A 20,534-nucleotide genomic window follows, 5' to 3' on the forward strand; every position below is an offset into this window, starting at 1 on the left:
TCTAATTTGGCCTTTTATTCTCTTCGCACTCAACTTATTATTTCCTTGTTCGCTCTGCAGTGGCAAAATACACAATTTCTCTTAAGACATTGGGGGACTTAAGATATTTTTCTTTTGGGGGGGGGGGGGGGGGGGGGCTGTATTATGCTATTGTTAAGTTGGTGTGTCATTAATAGGTGGCGCTTCATTGGAAAGGTGCTATTGTTGTAGCTGTCCAGGAATCAGCAGGCGACTGAGAGTAGAGTTTCTCCTGCAGTGAAAGTCTCCTGTAGCCTTCTTGTCTCTTGTTCTTGTCGCTTACTGCTCTGTTGCGGGACTATTGTCATATATAATAATTCATCTGAATGTTATTAATTCCTATACATGTAATTTTACCATTTAAACATTTATTTAAACAGTTTACTGAAGGCTTTCAAATCTCAAATATCTTATTTTAATCATTTAGACGTATTGTTGTGTCTTATAAAAGAAGGGATAAAACGCAAGTCTGAATGAGATAGACAAGTGAATGAAAATATAAAAAATGTAATAAGATAATGACAGTAATCTAAAAAATCCATCAACTTAAGATGTTATTGCCGTAATGCCAAGACATGTTTTCTAGGTATTTTGCATCGTTCAATTTCAGCTTTTGATTCGATTGATAATTGGTCTCAACATCCGTCTCCTCTGTCCCTTGTGTCCACAGCATCCGTTTGTGAAGTCGGTGACGTCCAACCGTCCTCTGCGGGAACTGGTGGCCGAGGCCAAGGCAGAGGTCATGGAGGAAGTAGAGGACAATGGAGAGGAAGGAGAGGAGGACGACGCCATGGAGCTCACAGTGGTACTAAACCTTTATTTTCCCCCTTTCATTTCTGTCCCTTCATTTTCGTCTCCATCATTGTTTGTTTCTGAAAGGAGAATAGGCCACGCCCAGCTTTTCTGAAAGGTCTGGTGGCTTCGAGCTGCAGGTTCACAAGTGTAGCTTTGATTTAAAGGGAAGATGCGTCCTTATTCTGAACCCTTTCTTCTTCTGACTGTGTGGTCCCAAGCTCAAACAGACGAGTTAAAAAGGGCCTTTTTTTATGTCACCAGACAATATAATTAAGTTGGAACTCCTGCACATAATCACACAAAAGCATGCACTTACCTGCACGTGCCCAGAAGAGCACAACGGTTTGAGGGTCGGCTGTACAAATCCTCAGAGGGCATGAAATTAGAAAGTGGTGTGAGGGAGCACAAACAAAGGAACAGAAACCGGAACACTGGCGTTCACCCACACCCACACGTGGTTAAATATAGGTTCAGAGTCTGACATCGCTGCTGCATAGAAACGCCATGACATCGCAAACCCCTGATGGAAATTAATTATTTACGGTCGCGCATTGTTGTGCCGCCATACGCCGACCCTTAGATAAAAAACAGGGGGGGGGGTTTCCTGTTCACCAGCAGAGTCCCTCAAGTGTCGAGGATCCTAGAAATACTCCTGCTCGACAGGAAGCTGTAACGAGACAGATGTGTTTGATCACATGCTGAGAATGGATGTTTTTTTTCTCTTCCTCCCCCGAATGTCAACACTTAGACATAATGTTCACTGCATTGATTGAGATGAATAACGTAGCTCCCAGTGCAGTGAAGGGGGGAGTTTGACACATGGCGATGCGGTAAGTGCCGTGGTATTTTGGCACTTCCTGTTTGAGACATCTCGGTAAATGAACATTGTTGACCTTTAGTTTGAAATAAAGTTTATGTCGGGGGTGTTATTTTCTTTATGCGTATTATTATAATAATGATACTTTTAAATGGTTGTCACCTAACTGCCACTTTTGTGGGCGGCGTAGATCAACATTTTGACACAATCACAAAGCCCTGAAAGTCGGCCAAGCAGTCACCACTTAATCTCTTCCTGTAGATCCTCCGGAGCCAGACAGAAATGTTAGCTGAGGCATTAGAGAGGATGCACCTGATCATAAAGATGTCAGATGTTTTACCTCGAGTGGGAGTGGTGGCAGATAGACAGATAGCTGTGCATGCAATCTTAAAATAACATCTTCAGTGGTGTTTATATTTGATTTTTACGAGATTTTTAATTTATTTTTGGGCTGCCTCTAGAATGTGCAAAACAAACGACAAACATTCCAGTGTTTATAATATGTTGTCAGTCTGTCTCACTAGGCATCCTCAAGCTTGGGAATATGAGTCCAGGCCTCACACAGTTGCCTTTGGTGACATATTTAATTTGGCCAGTTTGACAGGTAGTAAACGGCTTTCGTTGAGTTATTAAAAATGTTTTAAATCTAACTTGATGACCCCTACAGAAACAAAAGTGAAGTAAATGGAGGTTTACAGAGGTTTGAGTTCTCATGCAGCTGGCGAAATGCCCCAGAAAGGAAATAGATATTTAAACATTTTCTTTTGAACACAAACGAATAAGAATGGGCTTTATTTTGAAAAGCACTCACTCGAAGATTACCTCTCTGTCCCTCCTGGTTGTCAGCCATGACTTACGCAGGCCTTTGACCTCTGTTATTATTGTTATTATCCATCTTATCTTTAGTAAGTATATCTCAGCCACAGTGAGAAGCGGCAGTATAAAGCAGGTGTGACTGCATTCCTACAAAGGTAAATGTTCAAGTTACTGCACTGAATCCATTTGGGCTAAAAACCAAAGGTTGGAAACATTAACATTTAGAAGAAAACCTACGACTTAAAAGCCTTCAAACATCGAATGATTCTTCCCATGGTGCATAACGACACTTCTCTTCTCACACCTCCTTGTCCCTGCAGTCTCCAGGTAAAGAGCCATGTCAGACCAGTCAGACCAGTTTGGAAGTGGACCAGTCTGCGGACACCCCGAGCCCCACCACGCCCTCCCCGACCACACCGATACCTCTACCCAGGATGGGGGCGGAGCCAGACACACCGACACAGGAGCAGCCGGGCTCCGTTATGGTGGTCCCTGTGCCCCTGCCGCGGCAAAACCTCCCCCCAAAAGACCCGGAGGAGCTGGGGGAGGAGCTGGGGGACAAACTGGGCGATGATGTCCTGCTTGAGTCCGAGAAATCCGAGAGCGAGTCCTCGACCAAAACCTCCAGCTCGGACTCGGGCATTGAGGATGGAAAGAGCACCCCCACATCAGAGGAGGAAAAGGTGCACTGAAGTTTTACACTTTTTCCCCTTGCATTGTAGATAAAATGCTGATGTTTCTTCTAGGTCATAGAGCTATGACTGTCCTGTGTCCAAATATGTTATAATATTTGTGTAAATTATATTTTTTAAAGGTTGGTGTGGAGACCCCAGAGACGGAGCAGCCGCCATCTCTCTCCGAAGCCTCTGAGGAGCAGGTGGACATCATCATAGACTCACCAGAACCAGAGAAGCCCACAATCCTGGCGCCTGAGGATAAGAGCGATGTTCTTATCGCCAATGGAGTCACAACCACAGGAATAACAGAAACGACAGCATGGAGCCCGAGCCCGGCTGTCGCTCCTCAACCTTCTCCGGCACCTTCTCCAGCACCTTCCCCTGCTCACACGCCAGGCCCTGTGTCCCGCTCCAGGCCGAACGGCAGCATCACCAAGGACCGGCCCGAGCGGATGTCGACAGGAGGCAACGGTGAGGCCATCCCGCCTTACATCAATGGAGGGATCATCAACAAACGCTTCTCCTACTCGGGCAGCATGGCGTCCGAGAGCATGGACATGTCGATCCACAAGGAGACCATCTCCATGTCTGCCAGGGTGAGTCAGAAGCATAACCTCTCTCTGCTTGTAGGAACACGTGGGTGACACTTTTATAAACAGCCTGATCTATCCAACAGTATTATTATTTTTATTATTATTATTATTATTATTATTATTATTATTATTATTATTATTATTATTATTATTATTATTATTATGTTTATTATTATTATTATTATTAGTGCATACCTCCCCAAAGCCCAACATTCCCCTTATATTAAATCAAGCTGCACTCAAAGATATCAGTTCCCTAAATATGCCAGATAAAAAAAATATATATATCAAGGTCCATGCAGGGAAAATGTTAAAAACAAAGTGAAAGAAAAGTTGTTGATCCGTCTGTCTGGTCTGTATTTGCATGAAAATCTAGCTGGTTCTTTCAAGTTTTCGTAGAAATTAATCCAGTTGTGTTGTGTAATCCTGCTCACTATCAAACACAACAACACAGCAACAAACGGAGGTACTTTCTACGTACTGGTTTGACACAGAGAACACGTGTCCCTCATTCACACGTGCAGGTGTTTCAGTAGATCATGTTTTTCTCGAGGAGAGAGGTCAGGCTGGTGTTGAAGTGTCAACGAACTACTGAGAACTGCTCTCAGCCTCTGCAGGAAAAACTCCACCCTGGAAAAAGTATTTGTTTTTTCACCCACAGAGGAACTGAAAGTGCATTGTGTTGTGTTTTGGGGTGTGGGTGTTCACCATCTGCAACACACCACCGCCTGTCTTCCATTAGGCTCACAACGAAAGTTACATTATGAGCTCAGGGTTTTGTGGTGACTATGAATATATTCTAACAAGTATCAAGGATTTTTCTTGCCACAGACGACAATTTATCACAATTCAACAAACGTGTTCCTTTTAAAAAATCCTGCTGAGGCAAAGATGTGAGGAAGCTGCAGGAGACAGAAACCGTTTCATCATCAGATACCGAGAGTTTCTGAAGCAAAAAATATGCAACATTTTTCCATTCAGCAGCACCAACAGAGCCCTTTGTGTGCACACTGCTCGGTATTCATCCCTGTGAATGGAGGTTTCTGTGCAGCCCATTGTCACTCGGCTGCTTCTGGATGCTTATGGACTGACCACCATTGAACTCTTATTGACTGTGCACGAAGTCGTGCCTGTTCTGGGCATGTTCAGGTTTTTTTTCAGAAGACATTGTTTTGCAGTCTGTGGGTGAATCTTTGTCTCAGGACGGGAGGTCGGGCGTCTACTGCTTTGTGTTGCCTTAGTGTTTCTGCACTGCACAAGTGTGTATGATTTAGAGCTTTAGTGTTTGCATTTGCTCATGAATTCATCTGTGTGTATAGGAGAAAGTGTGTTTGTGGGACATTTTCATTATAGCAGCAACCTGCACACATGAACTCACCTCAACAACAAGCACGTGTATTTACTGCTTTAGTAAATGTGCCAGTTATGTAAATCAGCAAATCAGGACAAGCCTCCTCTTCTTCTCCTCTACCTCTCCTCTCCTCGTCCACCCCTCGTCCTCTACCACTACCTCTACCTCTCCTCTCCTCTTCCTGTCCTTGTCCTTGTCCTTTACCTCTTTTCTTCCTCTCCTCGTCCTCTACCTTTTTTCTTCCTCTCCTCGTCCTCTAACTCTCCTTGTCCTCTAAATCTCCTTGTCCTCTCCTAGTCCTCTACCTCTCCTCTCCTCTCGTCTTGTGTCTTCACCTCTCCCTTTCCTCTCCCTCTTATATGAACTATTTATAAACCAGGAAATGACAACATCCAGGGGTGGACCTACCCAGTGTTTGCTGAGCAAACCCTGCCATATCCGTCTTGTAAATATTGTGAGTTAGATTGTAGACCGTGAAAATGTCAGGTTAAACTATGACTAATATGTAAACATTAATATCATGACTAACATATTAGTATAACATAATGCTGGGTTGGCCTGTGCCTGTGACCGTTCTTTCTCCTACCTGCTCAAATACATGGACTTTGTTCAACTCTTATCTGGGAGCAAAGTAAAAAGTCCTGGCCCCTTGCTGGTCAGCTCGTGTTTGTTTTAAAAACCTGGATCTCAATATTTCACTGGAGGTAACAAAAAAGTTGTTGTAAAGAGTTAAATACATTTTTAAAGTAAGGACACGTTGTGTCATACTTCATAGAAGAGGTTGTGTTGTTGTTAAAAGAGGGAATTCCTGCATGGCCCTCCCTAACAGATGGAACATCTCACCGCATGTGACAATAGAACCAGATTGACAGGAATAGTTACGCCTCTGTAAACACAACACAACACAACAGAACACAATACAACACACAACTGCCACTGTTTTTAGCCAGGTTACAACAAACAACAGAAAACATTGGGAATCAAAAACTCACACAAATCCAAAGATGATCTATCTGATTCTGCTGATTCAACCTCTTTTTGATTAAACATAGTACGTTTCAATTTAACATCAAAATGTCTAAATACAACCTATGTTATATAAGTTGTTGAACCGACTTTAACAAAAATGTTCAACCCAGAGAAATTCACAGTTTTACTCAAGGTAATGGGACGTTTCATTATGGTTCCCTTTTAATTGACCTTTTAAACGCTTTTAAAGTGCAACGATAACTTGGTCTACGTTAAATAAATAATTGTGGGAATTCTTTGTGACACAATGAGCGTCATGTTCGTATTCCCCCAACATGTCTCTAAATCAATTTACTCCAAATAGAGTTTCTGAGGTACCTATCAAATGTGTAGAGTGTATTAAAAGATTTGCCTTGTCTTAATCTATCTGAACCTAAATCCCTGTGTCTGTTCTCCAGGACTATTCGAGTAAGACTCTGAAGCGAACCAGGAAGTTTGTTATTGACGGCGTGGAGGTGAGCGTCACCACCTCCAAGATCATCAGGGACGATGAGAAGAAAGATGAGGAGATGAGATTCCTGAGGTATGCGGATGACTCTCTACAGAACAAACACACTGTACACACACACTGTACACACACACTGTACACACACGCACACACTGTACACACACTGTACACACATACACACACACACACACACGCTGTACACACACTGATCTATTCACCATCCAGATAAGACACAATAATCTGTGTCCCCACCTCTTGGTCCTTTTTTCTTCTTCTTGGAAACACTCATCTGTTTTCATTGCCTGTAAATGAGCGGCTGTGATCTCAGGGGTCTGTTCATGACTGTGACTGAAATCCACACAGTGATAAGTGACCTGCTGGATGTAGATGGAACCTGCTATTTAAGGCATCCTGCTCTTTTGGGCTTAATCCCTTTGGGATTAAAGTAAACTAAGAATCCAAGTGGAAAAATACTTATTTAGGTAATGTTCTGAAAGGGGAAGAAAGATGTCACTGGAGTCTCTTTAACTCTCCAGATGTTGTTGAAGTTGATCAATACACTTTTATTTTGTTGTTACATATATTACTAAATACTATTTAACTCGTACAGCTCTGCCTTTGAGTTCCGGATGCATTACTCCTGCCATCTAGTGGTGAAGATATGACATTACACGAACGACAAAAAAAAACAACATAATTTTGGATTTCTGAGAAATACAGGTTTTATATGTCATATAAATATATATTATCTCACAGTCTTTTCACTTCATTACTCCACTTAGGGCCAGACAGATTGAAACACATGTTTTGGTTCAACTTTCATATCTGTAATATATTATATATCATATGCAAAATAATATCTATCGGTATTATTTTTTATGGTTCCTTCGCTTCAAATTAGACACACACATCAAACCTCTTTATTGTATCTTTCTGTAATATATCCTCATCAACTGTGACGGACCTTAACTTGCTGAAAATGTCAATTTCATATTAAATTTCTAAACTGTCAACAGCTCAATATTAGTTTTGTCTGAATAACATTATTGATGCATTACAAATTATCAGTTTTTCTTCAGATAAGAACAAATTGTGATTTTTTTTCGGTTAAACTTTTTAATAACAGCACTGATAACTTATGAACTCAAGTTGTACACATGTTGAAACATAATGACGGTGTGTGTGTGTGTGTGTGTGTTCAGACGTCAGGAGCTTCGAGAGCTGCGGCTGCTGCAGAAGGAGGAGCACAGAGCTCAGGCCGTTCTAACTGGCAAACTGGAAACACAGAAAGAACAGATGCAGAGACGATTTGACCAGGAGATGAATGTGAGTCACACAAACAAACACACAAACACACACACACACACACACGTGCTACTTTATTAGCAACACCATGTGTGTGTATACCTGTGTGTGCATTATATCATATGTCATCCAATGCAATAGCAAAAAAAACCCTACCATTGTGAAGATTAACTTATTTGCTTTCTAGTATAAATTGTATTGTTGCTTGTGATGCTTTTAATTCAGTAGAGTGTATTTTGTACTTTTCTGACATAAATTGCCTTAGTTATTTTTCCCTCATGAAAGTAGTCTACACTTAAATAAAACAGCCCAACAGTGTTTCGTAACATAACTCCTAGGCTAAGAATGTGCTTGTCTCTCATTGGTTCTCATCCCAGGCCAAGAAGAAGCACTATGACCTGGAGCTGGAGAACCTGGAGAAGAATCAGAAGCAGACCATTGAGAAGATGGAGGCCGACCACACCGTCAAACTCAAAGACGAGACCAGGCGCATCAAAACAGTGCAGGAGAAGGACCACGACAAGTTTCAGGATCTCATCAGATACAGGAAGAAGGAGGTACGTTTGGAAATATGAGGAATCTTTTTAACTGTCACATCACAACATGAGTGTTTTTGTTTCCCATCATACTTGTGTTTCAAAGTCACTGAATACGGCTCCACTGTGGCTTCTTTAGGTAAAACAGGCGGTTGATAAGTTGCCTAGAAATCAGCGTAAAGAATCCATGAAACAGAAGATGAACTCCTTCCAAGAAATGAAGATTAAAGAGGTGAGCAGTTTGGTGTTTTCATGTTAACCAAACCTCAAACATTTAAAAACGCTAAACCCGTTCCATTCTGCTTTTCGGTAACCCATTTCATAATGTAAACATCTTTTCACTCTCACGGATGAAATGTCCTTCTGCTAATCATCTCCGTCCTTCCTCCACATCACCTGTTTTTAGGAGGAGAAATTCTTGGCGCAGCAGAAGAACTACCTGGACACCACGCTGAAGAAAATCATCTCCAACAACAAGAAGGAGATTGCAGAAACAGAGAAGCAGTGTCTCAACAAGAAGCAGAACCTAATAAGAGGTACAGTTTCCATTAGTCACACAAAACCTGATCACACCGATAAGTCCTGTTGCTCTTTATTGATCTGGTGAAGTGGGATTTTACATGTGCACACTATTGACGCATCATGTTTCAATAACTTTGATCAGAGCGCGAAGCTACGGTGTGGGACATGGAGGAGAAGAATCTCTACGAGAGACATCAGCTGTTGAAGCAGCAGCTGAAAGATAAATACTTCCTCCAGAGGCACCAGCTGCTCAAGAAACATGAAAAGGTAAACCAGTGGATCAAACCTCTCCACCTTCAAACACTGAGCTTTTCATATTAACTCAATCATGTGATGGCATGTCAAAATCCAGGCTGGAGTCCAGAGCCAACCACGTTTTAATGTTCTGCTATCGTTCCAACATACGGTTTCATTTGTATCTATTTTTCCCGTCGCTGCAGGAGCAAGAGCATATGCAGTGCTACAATCAGCGGATGATTGAGATCCTGAAAGGTCGGCAGCAGCAGGAGAAGAGCCGGATGCCCAAGATCCAGCGCGGGGAAGCCAAGACCCGCATGGCCATGTTCAAGAAGAGCCTCCGCATCAACTGGACGGGAAGCAGCGCGGAGGACAGAGAGAAGATCAAACAGGTAAGTGGCTCTGGGTAATTGTGTGTCTCTCCGTGTTAAAACAGAAAGTTGGTAATTTGCTAACTCCCCCCCCTCTGCGTGTCTGTAGTTTTCTGCGCAGGAAGAGAAGCGGCAGAAGGCCGAGCGGCTCCATCAGCAGCAGAAACACGAGAATCAGATGAGGGAGCGGGTCGGGGCGTGTGAGAGCAACATCCGAGAGCTGAAGCAGCTGCAGGTGACTGACGTGTTACACACTCGACTTTATCATCCTGTCACAACCCTTTCATCTCCGAGGCAGATCTCTGCAGCGGAGACACGATACCTGAGCACCAACACATGCCACGTCGTTAACCAAAGATTGTTTTGTGCTGCAGAATGAAAAATGTCACCTGCTGGTGGAGAACGAGACTCTGAAGCTCAAGTATCTGGATGAGCAACACAACCAGGTGATGAAGGACTGGAGGGATCATCTGAAGCCCAGGAAGAAGGTGCGTTTCCACATTTCAGATTTCAATTAGCTTATCTACACGTTTTATGTTTTAGATTAAACGTCAACCCAAAAAAATCTTGCAATGTTAAATAAAGTTACATCTGCCCCTTTGTCCCGAGCCGCTCCAACATTTATTATCACATTTCAATCTGCTATAACCAGATTTTGTATTGGTTCCGCACCAAATTGCACAATAGTGCAGTCTATGAATTATTCCCTGGTGGAGGTAATTTTATCCTATTTTTTCCCCCATACTTTTATGGGGGATTACTAATATTCCACCTGCATATATATATTTCCCCTCCCTCTATGTGAGCATGGTTACGTAAATCTTACACATGTTTTGGTTTCCTTCTCTTAGGCCCTGGAAACAGACCTGACCATGAAGAAAAAGGAGCAGGAGGCGTTCTTCAAGATGAGCGACAGTTCGGACTGTCCAAACCCCAGCTCGCCCAATAAACTCTCCAAGTTCGTGCCTTACCAAGACTCTTCTACCACATAGAAGCCTCTGCTGTGATACTGCACATCTCCTGGCATACACACACAAACACACACACACGCTCACACACAGGCCTTACAATTGTCTGCTGCCTCAGTTTTATTTAGCTTTGCCAGTAACAGCAGCCTAGTTACCCCTCCATCAGGTCCCCATATTGTTTTAGTTCATATTTATGTTTTAACACATTTTTCTCTGAAGACATCGTAGCATTGAATTGACCTAAAAACCCACAACGTGCTTCAGATTGATTTTCCTTTACCGCTCACCAGTAGAACATCTGGATCACACAATACAGTGACTGATGATTCGGACGAGCTGAAGACACCAAAGTGATTTTAATTGGTCTTCATCGTTTGTTGTCTTGAGGAGGGAATTTACTTTTTGTACGATGAGAGTTTGTTTGTTTCTAGAAAAGCTGGTGAGCCAGAATCTAAGCACTTTTTGTTCACCCCCAAATGATCGGTGTCGTCTTCCAGAAATGACCAAAGAAACACCCTAGCGTTAATTGGTTAATGACCTTTTTGTGAATTTATCTATGTCTTGGTCTATTCAGCTGCTTGTCAGACCGATGCATGTCATATAGCTGCCAAAGTTCGCTTATATTTATTTTTACTGATTTAAGAAAAATCCAGATTTATCACTGTAAACTCTTCTTTTAAGCAAACCCCATGGTATGAAGGATGTTCTAATTTTTTATTTTGTTTAAATTATGTAGGGATGAGGCTGTACCCAAAATCAAAACATTTATATTTCTTTTTAAGTGATTATTTAGGTAAGAGATTTTAACAGACAAGGAATGGCTTGCTTCTTATTTTCATATAGTGTTGGATGTGGTGACATTTGTTATTTTTCTGTTGTATTCTTACTGTAAAATCAGTCACACTGGACGGGAACTGACGAAGCCAAAGTAAAAATACTGTTATGTTCTTTGAAGGATGTTCAACGGGGGATTTAAAGCTAAATAATAAATAAAAAAAGAGGTATTAAGTGTGTAATTGTTATACCGTGTGCAGTAAATGCACTTCCTGCTAACCAAAGTGCAATATTACATGTATGTCTTTGCTAACCTTTTATAGGTTGTTTTTTTTTAGTTCTTCTTAAATTTGCCTTCTTTTGCACTGAGAGGGAGAATAATGTGAAGAGTTTAAACCAAATACAGATGTATCAGAGTCATGCAAAGGAAACACTGCTTAAATTTATTTTATCTTTTATGTTTTTTTGGGGGGAGGGGGACTTAGAAAGCAGGGGTCTCAGTTTTAAGTGATGATCTGCAATTGGAACATGACTCTTCATGTATTTTTTTAAGGGAGTGCAACAATAGGCTGCTGCAAGATGCCTCCGGATGTTTCATCCACGTTTGCAGCCGACAAACTTGTTTCCTTAGGGAGAGAGAGTGATTTTTAGAGCAGTTTGACCTGCGGGTTTTAACCATATCAGGTCAGTAATCAGGTACAGCTCCGTGTCTCTCTCTGGCTCCCTCTCGCACACTGTCTCTGAAGTATTTAAAGATGTTGTACAAATTCTCCTTCCTGTCATGTTGAATGGCTCCATCTCGGTCTTCCTCTCTGCCTCAGTTTACATGACGTTGTTTGTATGGAGGGGTCGTGAGTGTGAATGAAACTGTATCAGAAGGAACCACTGTTGTAAATAACTAAATAAATGCAGATTTTCTAATTACTGGGATGTGGCGGAGGCTCTTTTTTTTAATGGTTGTGTGTTCAACATGATGTGATGACATCTAGACATGATTTCTTTTCAATTGAACATCTGGATTTTCAGTAAGTGTCTGATTCAAAGAACAAAATGTTTGGTGGAATGGTCAAAGCTCCCTTGACAGTTTCATAAAGTGGACTCCAAATCTCCAATATTGTCAAACTGAAAGTTACATACTAGTCTGACACCTAAGAAAAGGTGAGAGAACAATCATCTGTACATTACAATAAGTTTCATCTTGTCCTTGCACTGACTTTACCATTGTTATATCTAATCTAATAAAACAAATGCCACTGGAGGTGAGTTACCACAAAATGTACTTGTGTCTTTTAGCCACTTGGAGCCATCACATGCAGCTGTAAAGACGACACAGACATTATTATTAGGGCTGGGCAACGATTAAAAGTTTTAATCGCGATTAATCGCATGATTTCCCTGATTAATCACGATTAATCGCATTTGTATACGCAAAATCCAATAATGAATTAAAAAGTAGTGTATAGCGCAATTTTATTTTCAATGTTCTGCCATATGAACGAAAGTGTCATAACATTTGTTGTGCAAACACTTTTAACATCAGCATTTAATACAGTAGCAGTTAAATAAAATATTCAGTGTAAATCTCAACTTAACAATGTTATCAAAGCAAATACAAAGTTAAAGCTCAATGCCACTGCCAGGGCATTAATGTTATCCTCTTCGTTGTGAAAAATCTATACCTCTCCCTGCGTCTAACGTAGTCTGCCGAAGCCTCGCTCCGCTCGCTGTTTCGTTGAGTGATTTAATGATGTTAACGGTGTGTTTTGCATTTAGGTGATATTTTAGACTGGAAGTACTCCGGTGATAAGAAAATTCACCTTGGCAGTGGCTACAAATTACTTTGGTTCTGTCGACTCCGCCGTCTGGAAGAACTTTAAAATGAAAATGGCCATGTAAAAGCTCTGTACACTTATCCATGGTTGTTTATCCGCCAATTATTTTCTTTTTTCCTGTTCCGCAGCAGTCAGCGACAGACTTTCACAAAATAAAAGCCTGACTTTCACAATAAAACAATAATCAAAACCTGAGTTAATGCGAGATAAAATAATTAGTTGAGTTAAATAAGTGATGAGTTAACTCGTAATTAACTAGTTAACTTGCCCAGCCCTAATTATTATATAAAACTAATGTGTTTGCAAACCGTTTCCCATTTACACGTCCATTTGTCTTTGAGAAGAGCTCCCTGCTGTGTCGATGAGCGGTGAGCATAAATCTGTACGTTCACAGGCTGGAAAAGCAAAACAGGGCTAAAATACACAAAAGTTCTGTGAGTCCTCATCTGATTAAGGGATAAAGGTGGTTTTCTTCTAGACAAGCAGACGTAATATCATCTAATAAAGAAACTCAATTGATACATCATGAAACATAAAACCAGTGGTTAAAACAATAAATATTCAGTCTTTTACTACTTTTAACCCAGCAATGAATTAAAAGCAAAACACCCTTGTGAATTTTCAAACACCAATTGAGACACAGTGTGACGGCGTAGCTGAAAAATCAAAAACTTTTATTGACTTGAGTAAAAGGAGACTCAATGTAATGAAAAATACATTGCAAAAAAGTAAATAAGATTACAATACTGACACCATCATACCACACTTCGCTTTGCACTGTACCTTCTTCACACACATTATACCAAACAATACAATTTTAAGTGTATTTAAATTTGTCTCTTTTCTCGTTGGTACTGTCATTTTCTTTATAAAACATGAGTGAAATGTGGCTTAACATTAAAGCGACTAGAAGCAGAACAGAATCGGTGTTGCAGCTTGTAGCTTTGTCTGATTACGTCCATAACCATGAATGTACAATTGTTTAATTGTCTTATTTTGGTGTGAAATTATCAGTGAGTGGTTTTCAAATACTTTTCTCAACGGACCTACTTTTCATGTATCTTAAAAAAAAACATAAATCCACCGAAAGTCTCTCCTGGATCTTCCTTCCTTCTCATAACTCAATCACTACAGAGCAAAACCCCTAAGAGATGGACCCCCAAAGGAAAGTAACAACAGTTCAGGTACGACTCTCATTACTGTACAATAAAAAATAATTTGCTGACCATGCTTGAGACCAGTCAAGCATCAATGTAAAATATTATTTTTATACAATGGTCATTCTTTGCTGTTATTCAAGCACCAAACATCCAGACTGTACACTTAAAATACTGTAAATCATTGCACAAGTCACCGTAGATTGCTCGGCAAAATCCCACTTTTCCCTTCACCACCCCAGTTCTGCTGCTCGAGCCTCGTCTTTATGTTTTTTTGCTACAATGAGTATGAAATAATATGGCAAATACAATGACAAGTAAAGTTAAGGAATAAAAATGCACGGTGGCATTTTTATTGTATCCTTCCTGGAGCATGTGCAAACCCTAAACCTCATCTAACTGGAGAAAGTGCCCATTTGTTACAGGTCACTGCAACATTCATTAAAGAAGGAAAAATATTAGAAAAACTAAAAATGCATGTTTCTGTTATAACAAACAGCACTTCTACTTGGCAAATACACTTTTTAGTAATTGCTAATAGCACTTGAAAGCCCAGTCCTCCTCTAATGAGTTAATGTGCAGCCTTTGTCTAAGCGACTTTGGATTATTTTTTCCATCTACTGCTGGATTTGAACATCTAGTTCAGTCTCCTTTGATCTAGATTGTTTTCAATGTTTAGCAAAACGATTCCCACAAGGACCATGTGTACAGTCACAAACAGTTTATAAAGCACTGAAGCACTTTGCATATAATATCGAGGCACCGTATCATAGGAGGACGCAGATACATCTGTGGCTGTTATAACGTCCAGCCTTTCTAATGGCGGCAACTAGCACGTGGCGACGAAAGCAGATAATATTTCACTTAATACTTAGTTAATAACTAAAAGAAGTAAACATCACAAAACCCAGGAAGGCATGTGTTATTGCTGGTTCAGTTTAGGTAGAACATCCTTGCAAAAAATAAACATTAACAAATGTTTCAATAATACAAAAAAGGTACCTATAAATTAAAAAAATGCTAATTAACTACAAAATAGTGATAATTTGTTCATGGAAATCCTTGGTTTATGTATTGATTTGTATGGCGGTGGTTGTGAGTGCACGTTCCCACTAAGGTTTCTTGCTCAGGTAATTCGAGGGGATCCAGCCCTCGACTTCTCCTCTGACATTTTTACAGAACCACCAGCCGCTGGTGTTTTTTTCCCGCACCTCGAACACTGTGCCCACTTTGAAGCTGGCTGTTTGCTCGTCCCCTTCAAAGTCCGCCACAGCCAGATACAGCTCGTCCCTACTGGGCTCCTTGAGTAAAGGAGGGAGCTTGTCCTTGGGCGGACCAGGCTTCTCGCTCTTCAACTGGGGCTTGGGAGGAATTGGGATTTTATTAACCTTGTTCTCCTCCTTCTCCTTGTTTGCAGGCACCGGGACAAACCCTTTGGGTTTCGGGGGAGGGGGCCTGCTGAGTTGGGGTAGTCCGGCCTTGAGAATATCCTGGATTTCTTGAAGAGAAGGTGGAGGTTTGAGCTCAGTTGGACTGGATGGGTCTCCCTTCTTTGGAGGAGGAGGTCTTCTTGGAGCCATGGCGGGGGGTCTATTAGGCGCTTCCTTGTGGGGAGGCACTAATGGCTTTGCAGGGGGTGATGGGCTCTCGTGGCTGTGACCATTTACGTGTTTTGGGGGGACCTTTGGCTCGTCACAGTACTTAGTGTTGTTGAGAGAAGGGATATGAGTGGGTGGCGAGCTCGTGGGGGATCTGGGGTGGGAACTGTTAACTGCTGCTGCTCCGGCGCCATTCTGATGGCTTGCCTCAGCCGACGCAGAACCCGGGTCTGCAGGTTTGGACGGCCTCAGCTTGCTCCGCAGGTTGGTGATGTCTAGTTTCTTCTCCGCTGGGGGATCCGGCTTGGCTGCTGGGACAGGTTTAGGTCGGAGCCCGGGTTTGGGCTTCATTAGCACCGACGGACCAGGTGCTTCTGGTCTCTCCTCCTGCACCTCGGGCTTGGGTTTCGGAGGCTGTTTCGGCACAGGTTTCAAATTAAACTTCTTCACCTCTTTGGCAGAGATCTTGTGCCCGCATTCAAGACCCATCTCGTTCCGGAGGTGGAGAACTTTGTTCTTATCCTCTTTCTTGATCTCTGGTGGTTTGTCTAGTTTGAAGGGGGCTGCCTTAGGCGGTACCAGTGGCAGGATGACTCCAGGGGCCGGGGGCTTCGGGGGCAAAGGCTTGGAATGATCAGGTCTTGGTTTGTCTGGTACCTCCAATTCAAAGCTCTTGTTAATGGACTCCCTTCGAGGTGGGAGAGCTGGTTTCTCCTCGACCGGAGGGGCAGCTGGGGCTGGAGGCAACTGCCCAGGGAAGGCCGGGCCCACCTTGACGGGACAGGGCTTCCACTCTCTGAGTTTAGGTCGGGCACAGGTCTCGGGGGCAGTGGGTGGCTCATCTGGTAACGGCTTGGACCAGCTGTCATCTGTGCCTGATGCATTTGAACTACCAGCATCTTCCAACCTCAGCTTCTCCATCTCGTTGGGCAGAGGGGCAAGGAAGTTGGGTCTCAGGGCATTGCTGGTCTTCTTGTACTTGTCGATAAAATTGGCAGGGGCCCAGCCCTCTTTTTCATCTATCTGGATGTACCACCAACCATTAGAATTCTTCTCAATCACCTAGTAGGTAATAAAATAAATGAATAAACTGATTAAATTCCCAAATTCATTCATTTTGTCAAGCCAAATGCTTCACTATGAAATCCATTTTCATTCTTTCTTCTAAAATACCGTTATTAGCAGTGCTTGACCCACCTCAACTTTAACTCCGGCCTGGAAGCTAATACCATCAGGTATAGTGGTCTGGAAATCCGCTATGGTGTAGAACTCTTCCTCAACCGCCGGAGGAATGGGTGGCTTGGGTAGATTTGCACCACGTGGCTGTGCAATATGAGAGAGACATGTCAAGTTGTTAAAAACGTTTTGTTGAGAGAAAATCCCAAGGTATCATCTAATACAAAAAGAATCGTTGCTGTGCCAAATCTTACGATGGTGAGATCTCTGCGAGGAGGAGGTCTGTGTCTGGATCCCACTTCTGTAGAGGGAGAACACATGTAAATCAGAGAGTTTGTGTCGGCAGCAGTGAACATACATTTTATACAAATCTGCTCCCTCTCTCAAGCAAAAGACAAAATCACAAGCTTCCTTTGTTGATTTCACGCATTACTTTTGTTCTCGGAGAAAAAGGAGAGCCGGTTTTCTTTGTCTCGAGCTGCGTTGTTCTGCTGGCCCTGTTTGGAGAACCCGTCCAGGTCGTTGGTGCTGGCGTGTGCAGCGCCCCCTGCTGACTGCTTCTGAATGTCCGTCTTCTTCAGGTAGGAGGCTGGGGCCCAGCCCTCGCGACCCTGGTACCTGAGAGCAGAAGAGATATACCCTCAATGGCTTGAGATATAAAAATGAGAGGGAAGACTAATGGGCAGTTAGTTCAACGTGCAATTAACTTGTCTCTTTAGTCAGTGCAACATTTTATATTCATGAGCAGCCTCTAAATCTGGAACAGGGTATGTTGGCAAGTAAAAAGAGAAATATAATGCTTGCAATTACGTTCATAGTTTTGATGATTTGTGTTAGTACTTGAAACATCACTTTCCTCACACTGTACATTTCTCCTGCTCCTCCCTCTAGCCTCTATCTGAAATGCTTGTTTTTTTTTTGCTCCTGTGTCTTTAATGTCACTGGGTTAAATTACCTGATCTTCCACCAGCCCTCCAGATTCTTCTGAATCATCTCGACAACCATGCCTCTCTCCAGGTCGATCTCATCCTCGTCCCTGGCCGAGTACGGGTAAATCACTGAATACTTCTCATCTAGAGTCGGGGGGGGAAAGACAATATCGTAAGAAATATAAAATCATAATGTCCGTTCTGGGGATTGTTGTGCTCAGGTTCACAAAAAAAGCGGCGCACAGATAAATGCCGATGGAGCATAAAGGCTGCGGTGACAAAGCAGGCGGTTCAAAGCACTTTGTCCAACTCAACCCTGTCCCTTTGTGGTTAAGGATGAGAAACTGTCACGGCTACTGAAGTACTTTGGCTTCATATTACCAGAGTGATTCAATTAAATGAGGCAAGGCTTGAGCAGTGTCTTGTGGAGTGAGAAGATGTGAGATAGACGCACAAAACACACAAGCATCCTCCACAAATATTGACCACAAACACAACAGACTTTGTACTAGAAATGTCATTTTACAATTTATATTATTTCTTCTATTAATAGAAACTACTACTACATCTATATTGATCAATTAAGTGATTATTAATGCTGGTTAATTGAAATGATACACGTCTCACATTTAAAAACGCACAAAAACACAATTCACTTCGCATGCAAGGGTTTAATATACATGCTTGGGTCTTTCATGCAGCGTACATGCATACACATAAACCACCATGCACACACACACACACACACAATCAAACACACACATTGAGAATAGGGGAGAAAGAAAGGCGTGCGCTCCACCTTGCCCAAAGCCTGTGCTGAATAGATCCCCTAAAGTTCTGCGACGACCCACGTGCCTTGGCAGTGACCAGAATCTCCTCGGCACTGTTCCCGGCACAGTGAGTGGGGCAAAACAGGAAGTGAGCATTACATGTGTCATCCCGGTGATGTCTGTTCATCCTGAATTAAAGCATTTTCAGTAATGGTCGACCTAAAAGAAAGTTCAACTCACAGCAGAGCACAAATGGGATGAATTGTTTGGGAGTAGATGGGAATCGTTTGCTGATGAACGATCAATAAAGCTTTGTGGAAAGTTAGTTTTTTTAATGAAAATGTTACAGGTTCCATCCATGGATGCTGGAATCTCTTATTTATAATCTCATTACCTATTTCCAGTGTAAAAAAACAATGTCCTGAACAAAGATATGTTGGTGATATTGTGCATCATCTTGGGTCTATTAAATTAAATCATACACATTACTGGGTAATGAATAGTGTTGGGACAACTTTATTATATATTATTATGTACTTTCCCAATTGCTTATTTATCCCTCTCTGTGCTTTCGTGTCGTACTTCTGGACATTTGTGATAATGTCAGTGAGAAGGATGTTACATTTGACTCATTCTCTAATTCCAGGCCTCTGATGAGCAGAAACAGTTCAGTGAGCTAAGTTTCCACTTTTAACCCGAATACTTCTCCGGCTCTCCGGGACTTGAAAAATGCTCTGTAATTTGCATTTTGGCTCGGACCCCTTCATTTGCTCAGGGCTCCGACCATACGCTGTGTTGTTCTTTTAAAATCTACATCACAGTTTGTATGGATCCTGCTCCAATCTATGCCACAGATTTTCTATTTGTTCATCATTTTTCATTTTTTTATGTCCTGCTCATGAACATACATTAGAATGAACTAGTGTTTGACAAATCTTCTCCAGAAAATAAGCCATTTTGTCACATTTGCTCAACAGATCTGCGAACAAGCCAAATAATTAGCACTTATTCTAAATATAGGAGTCCAGTTTAACCTCTACTTACTTCTACATTATACCAAACGTTAAAATGATTTTGCACATACATTTACTGTAAGTGTTAAATAGCCTCTCTAAGTCCTTGACAATACTGAGTTTCATCGACAGCAGAGGGAAAAGTTTCATGTACCTTCTTCTCCTGGCATACTGAAGTCATCAGGGTCGTCCTGTGCCTCGAGGCAGGTGGCAGGGACCCAGCCCTGGGCGTCCTCCGAGCTCACGAACCACCACCCTGAGTCAGCAGAATACAAACATACTGACCTATTGGATATCATGACTCATCTTTTGATTTAATATAATTTAATGATAATGTATTCATTAAATATTTAATTAAAAAAGTAAATTAAAGAATCTCTGAAATATTGATTCCACATATAGTCACATCAGCTGTTTCCCAGCATGCCTCAGTCCCTCCACTAGTGATTGATTCATAAAACAACTACCTTTCTACATTTCAGAAAACAATCAAATAGACTGGATACTGAATAGAACTTACCAGACTCATTTTTCTCAATGACCTCCACCGTCTGACCCGCATGCAGGCTGATCTCGGAGCTCTCCTGCTTCTCGTAGTCCGTTGCTGCCACATACTGGTCGAGGAATAGAGGATCGGCTGAGCTGGAATCTCCTGTTGAGGGGAACAAAACCGGAGCAGAGGCTCATTTAGCTCTTTTCTCTCGCTGATGCTTTCTTCGAGAAGCTACGGATGAAATCTCAATAATGCAAATAAAAGCCTTTACCTTTCCAGAGGTTGGCTATAATTTAATAATGTCTTATT

The 20,534-nt window shown here is 41.9% G+C and overlaps 2 protein-coding genes across 3 annotated transcripts in view; one reads left to right on the forward strand and one right to left on the reverse strand.

Annotated features, from left to right (window-relative positions):
- The window catches only part of stk10 (serine/threonine kinase 10), a 40,822-nt gene extending 28,641 nt beyond the window's left edge, over positions 1 to 12,181 (forward strand). Inside the window, exons 8-20 of the mRNA XM_061085662.1 lie at positions 689 to 823; positions 2,767 to 3,129; positions 3,261 to 3,719; positions 6,495 to 6,619; positions 7,747 to 7,870; positions 8,227 to 8,406; positions 8,525 to 8,617; positions 8,792 to 8,921; positions 9,050 to 9,174; positions 9,348 to 9,536; positions 9,625 to 9,750; positions 9,890 to 10,003; positions 10,367 to 12,181. Of these exons, the coding sequence (XP_060941645.1) occupies positions 689 to 823; positions 2,767 to 3,129; positions 3,261 to 3,719; positions 6,495 to 6,619; positions 7,747 to 7,870; positions 8,227 to 8,406; positions 8,525 to 8,617; positions 8,792 to 8,921; positions 9,050 to 9,174; positions 9,348 to 9,536; positions 9,625 to 9,750; positions 9,890 to 10,003; positions 10,367 to 10,507 (2,304 nt within the window). The 3' untranslated portion in view covers positions 10,508 to 12,181. The remainder of the gene's footprint in view (positions 1 to 688; positions 824 to 2,766; positions 3,130 to 3,260; positions 3,720 to 6,494; positions 6,620 to 7,746; positions 7,871 to 8,226; positions 8,407 to 8,524; positions 8,618 to 8,791; positions 8,922 to 9,049; positions 9,175 to 9,347; positions 9,537 to 9,624; positions 9,751 to 9,889; positions 10,004 to 10,366) is intronic.
- A 1,565-nt stretch (positions 12,182 to 13,746) lies between these two features.
- Positions 13,747 to 20,534, reverse strand: part of sh3pxd2b (SH3 and PX domains 2B) — a 33,002-nt gene continuing 26,214 nt past the window's right edge. For both annotated transcript variants that reach the window (XM_061086466.1, XM_061086465.1), the window contains 7 exons: positions 20,253 to 20,384; positions 19,887 to 19,988; positions 17,976 to 18,093; positions 17,454 to 17,638; positions 17,275 to 17,321; positions 17,042 to 17,167; positions 13,747 to 16,906 (listed from right to left, as the gene is read on the reverse strand). In XM_061086466.1, the coding sequence (XP_060942449.1) occupies positions 15,359 to 16,906; positions 17,042 to 17,167; positions 17,275 to 17,321; positions 17,454 to 17,638; positions 17,976 to 18,093; positions 19,887 to 19,988; positions 20,253 to 20,384 (2,258 nt within the window). In that variant the 3' untranslated portion in view covers positions 13,747 to 15,358. The remainder of the gene's footprint in view (positions 16,907 to 17,041; positions 17,168 to 17,274; positions 17,322 to 17,453; positions 17,639 to 17,975; positions 18,094 to 19,886; positions 19,989 to 20,252; positions 20,385 to 20,534) is intronic.

The sequence above is a fragment of the Limanda limanda genome, chromosome 14, assembly GCF_963576545.1.
Source record: "Limanda limanda chromosome 14, fLimLim1.1, whole genome shotgun sequence".
NCBI classification, from domain to species: domain Eukaryota; kingdom Metazoa; phylum Chordata; class Actinopteri; order Pleuronectiformes; family Pleuronectidae; genus Limanda; species Limanda limanda.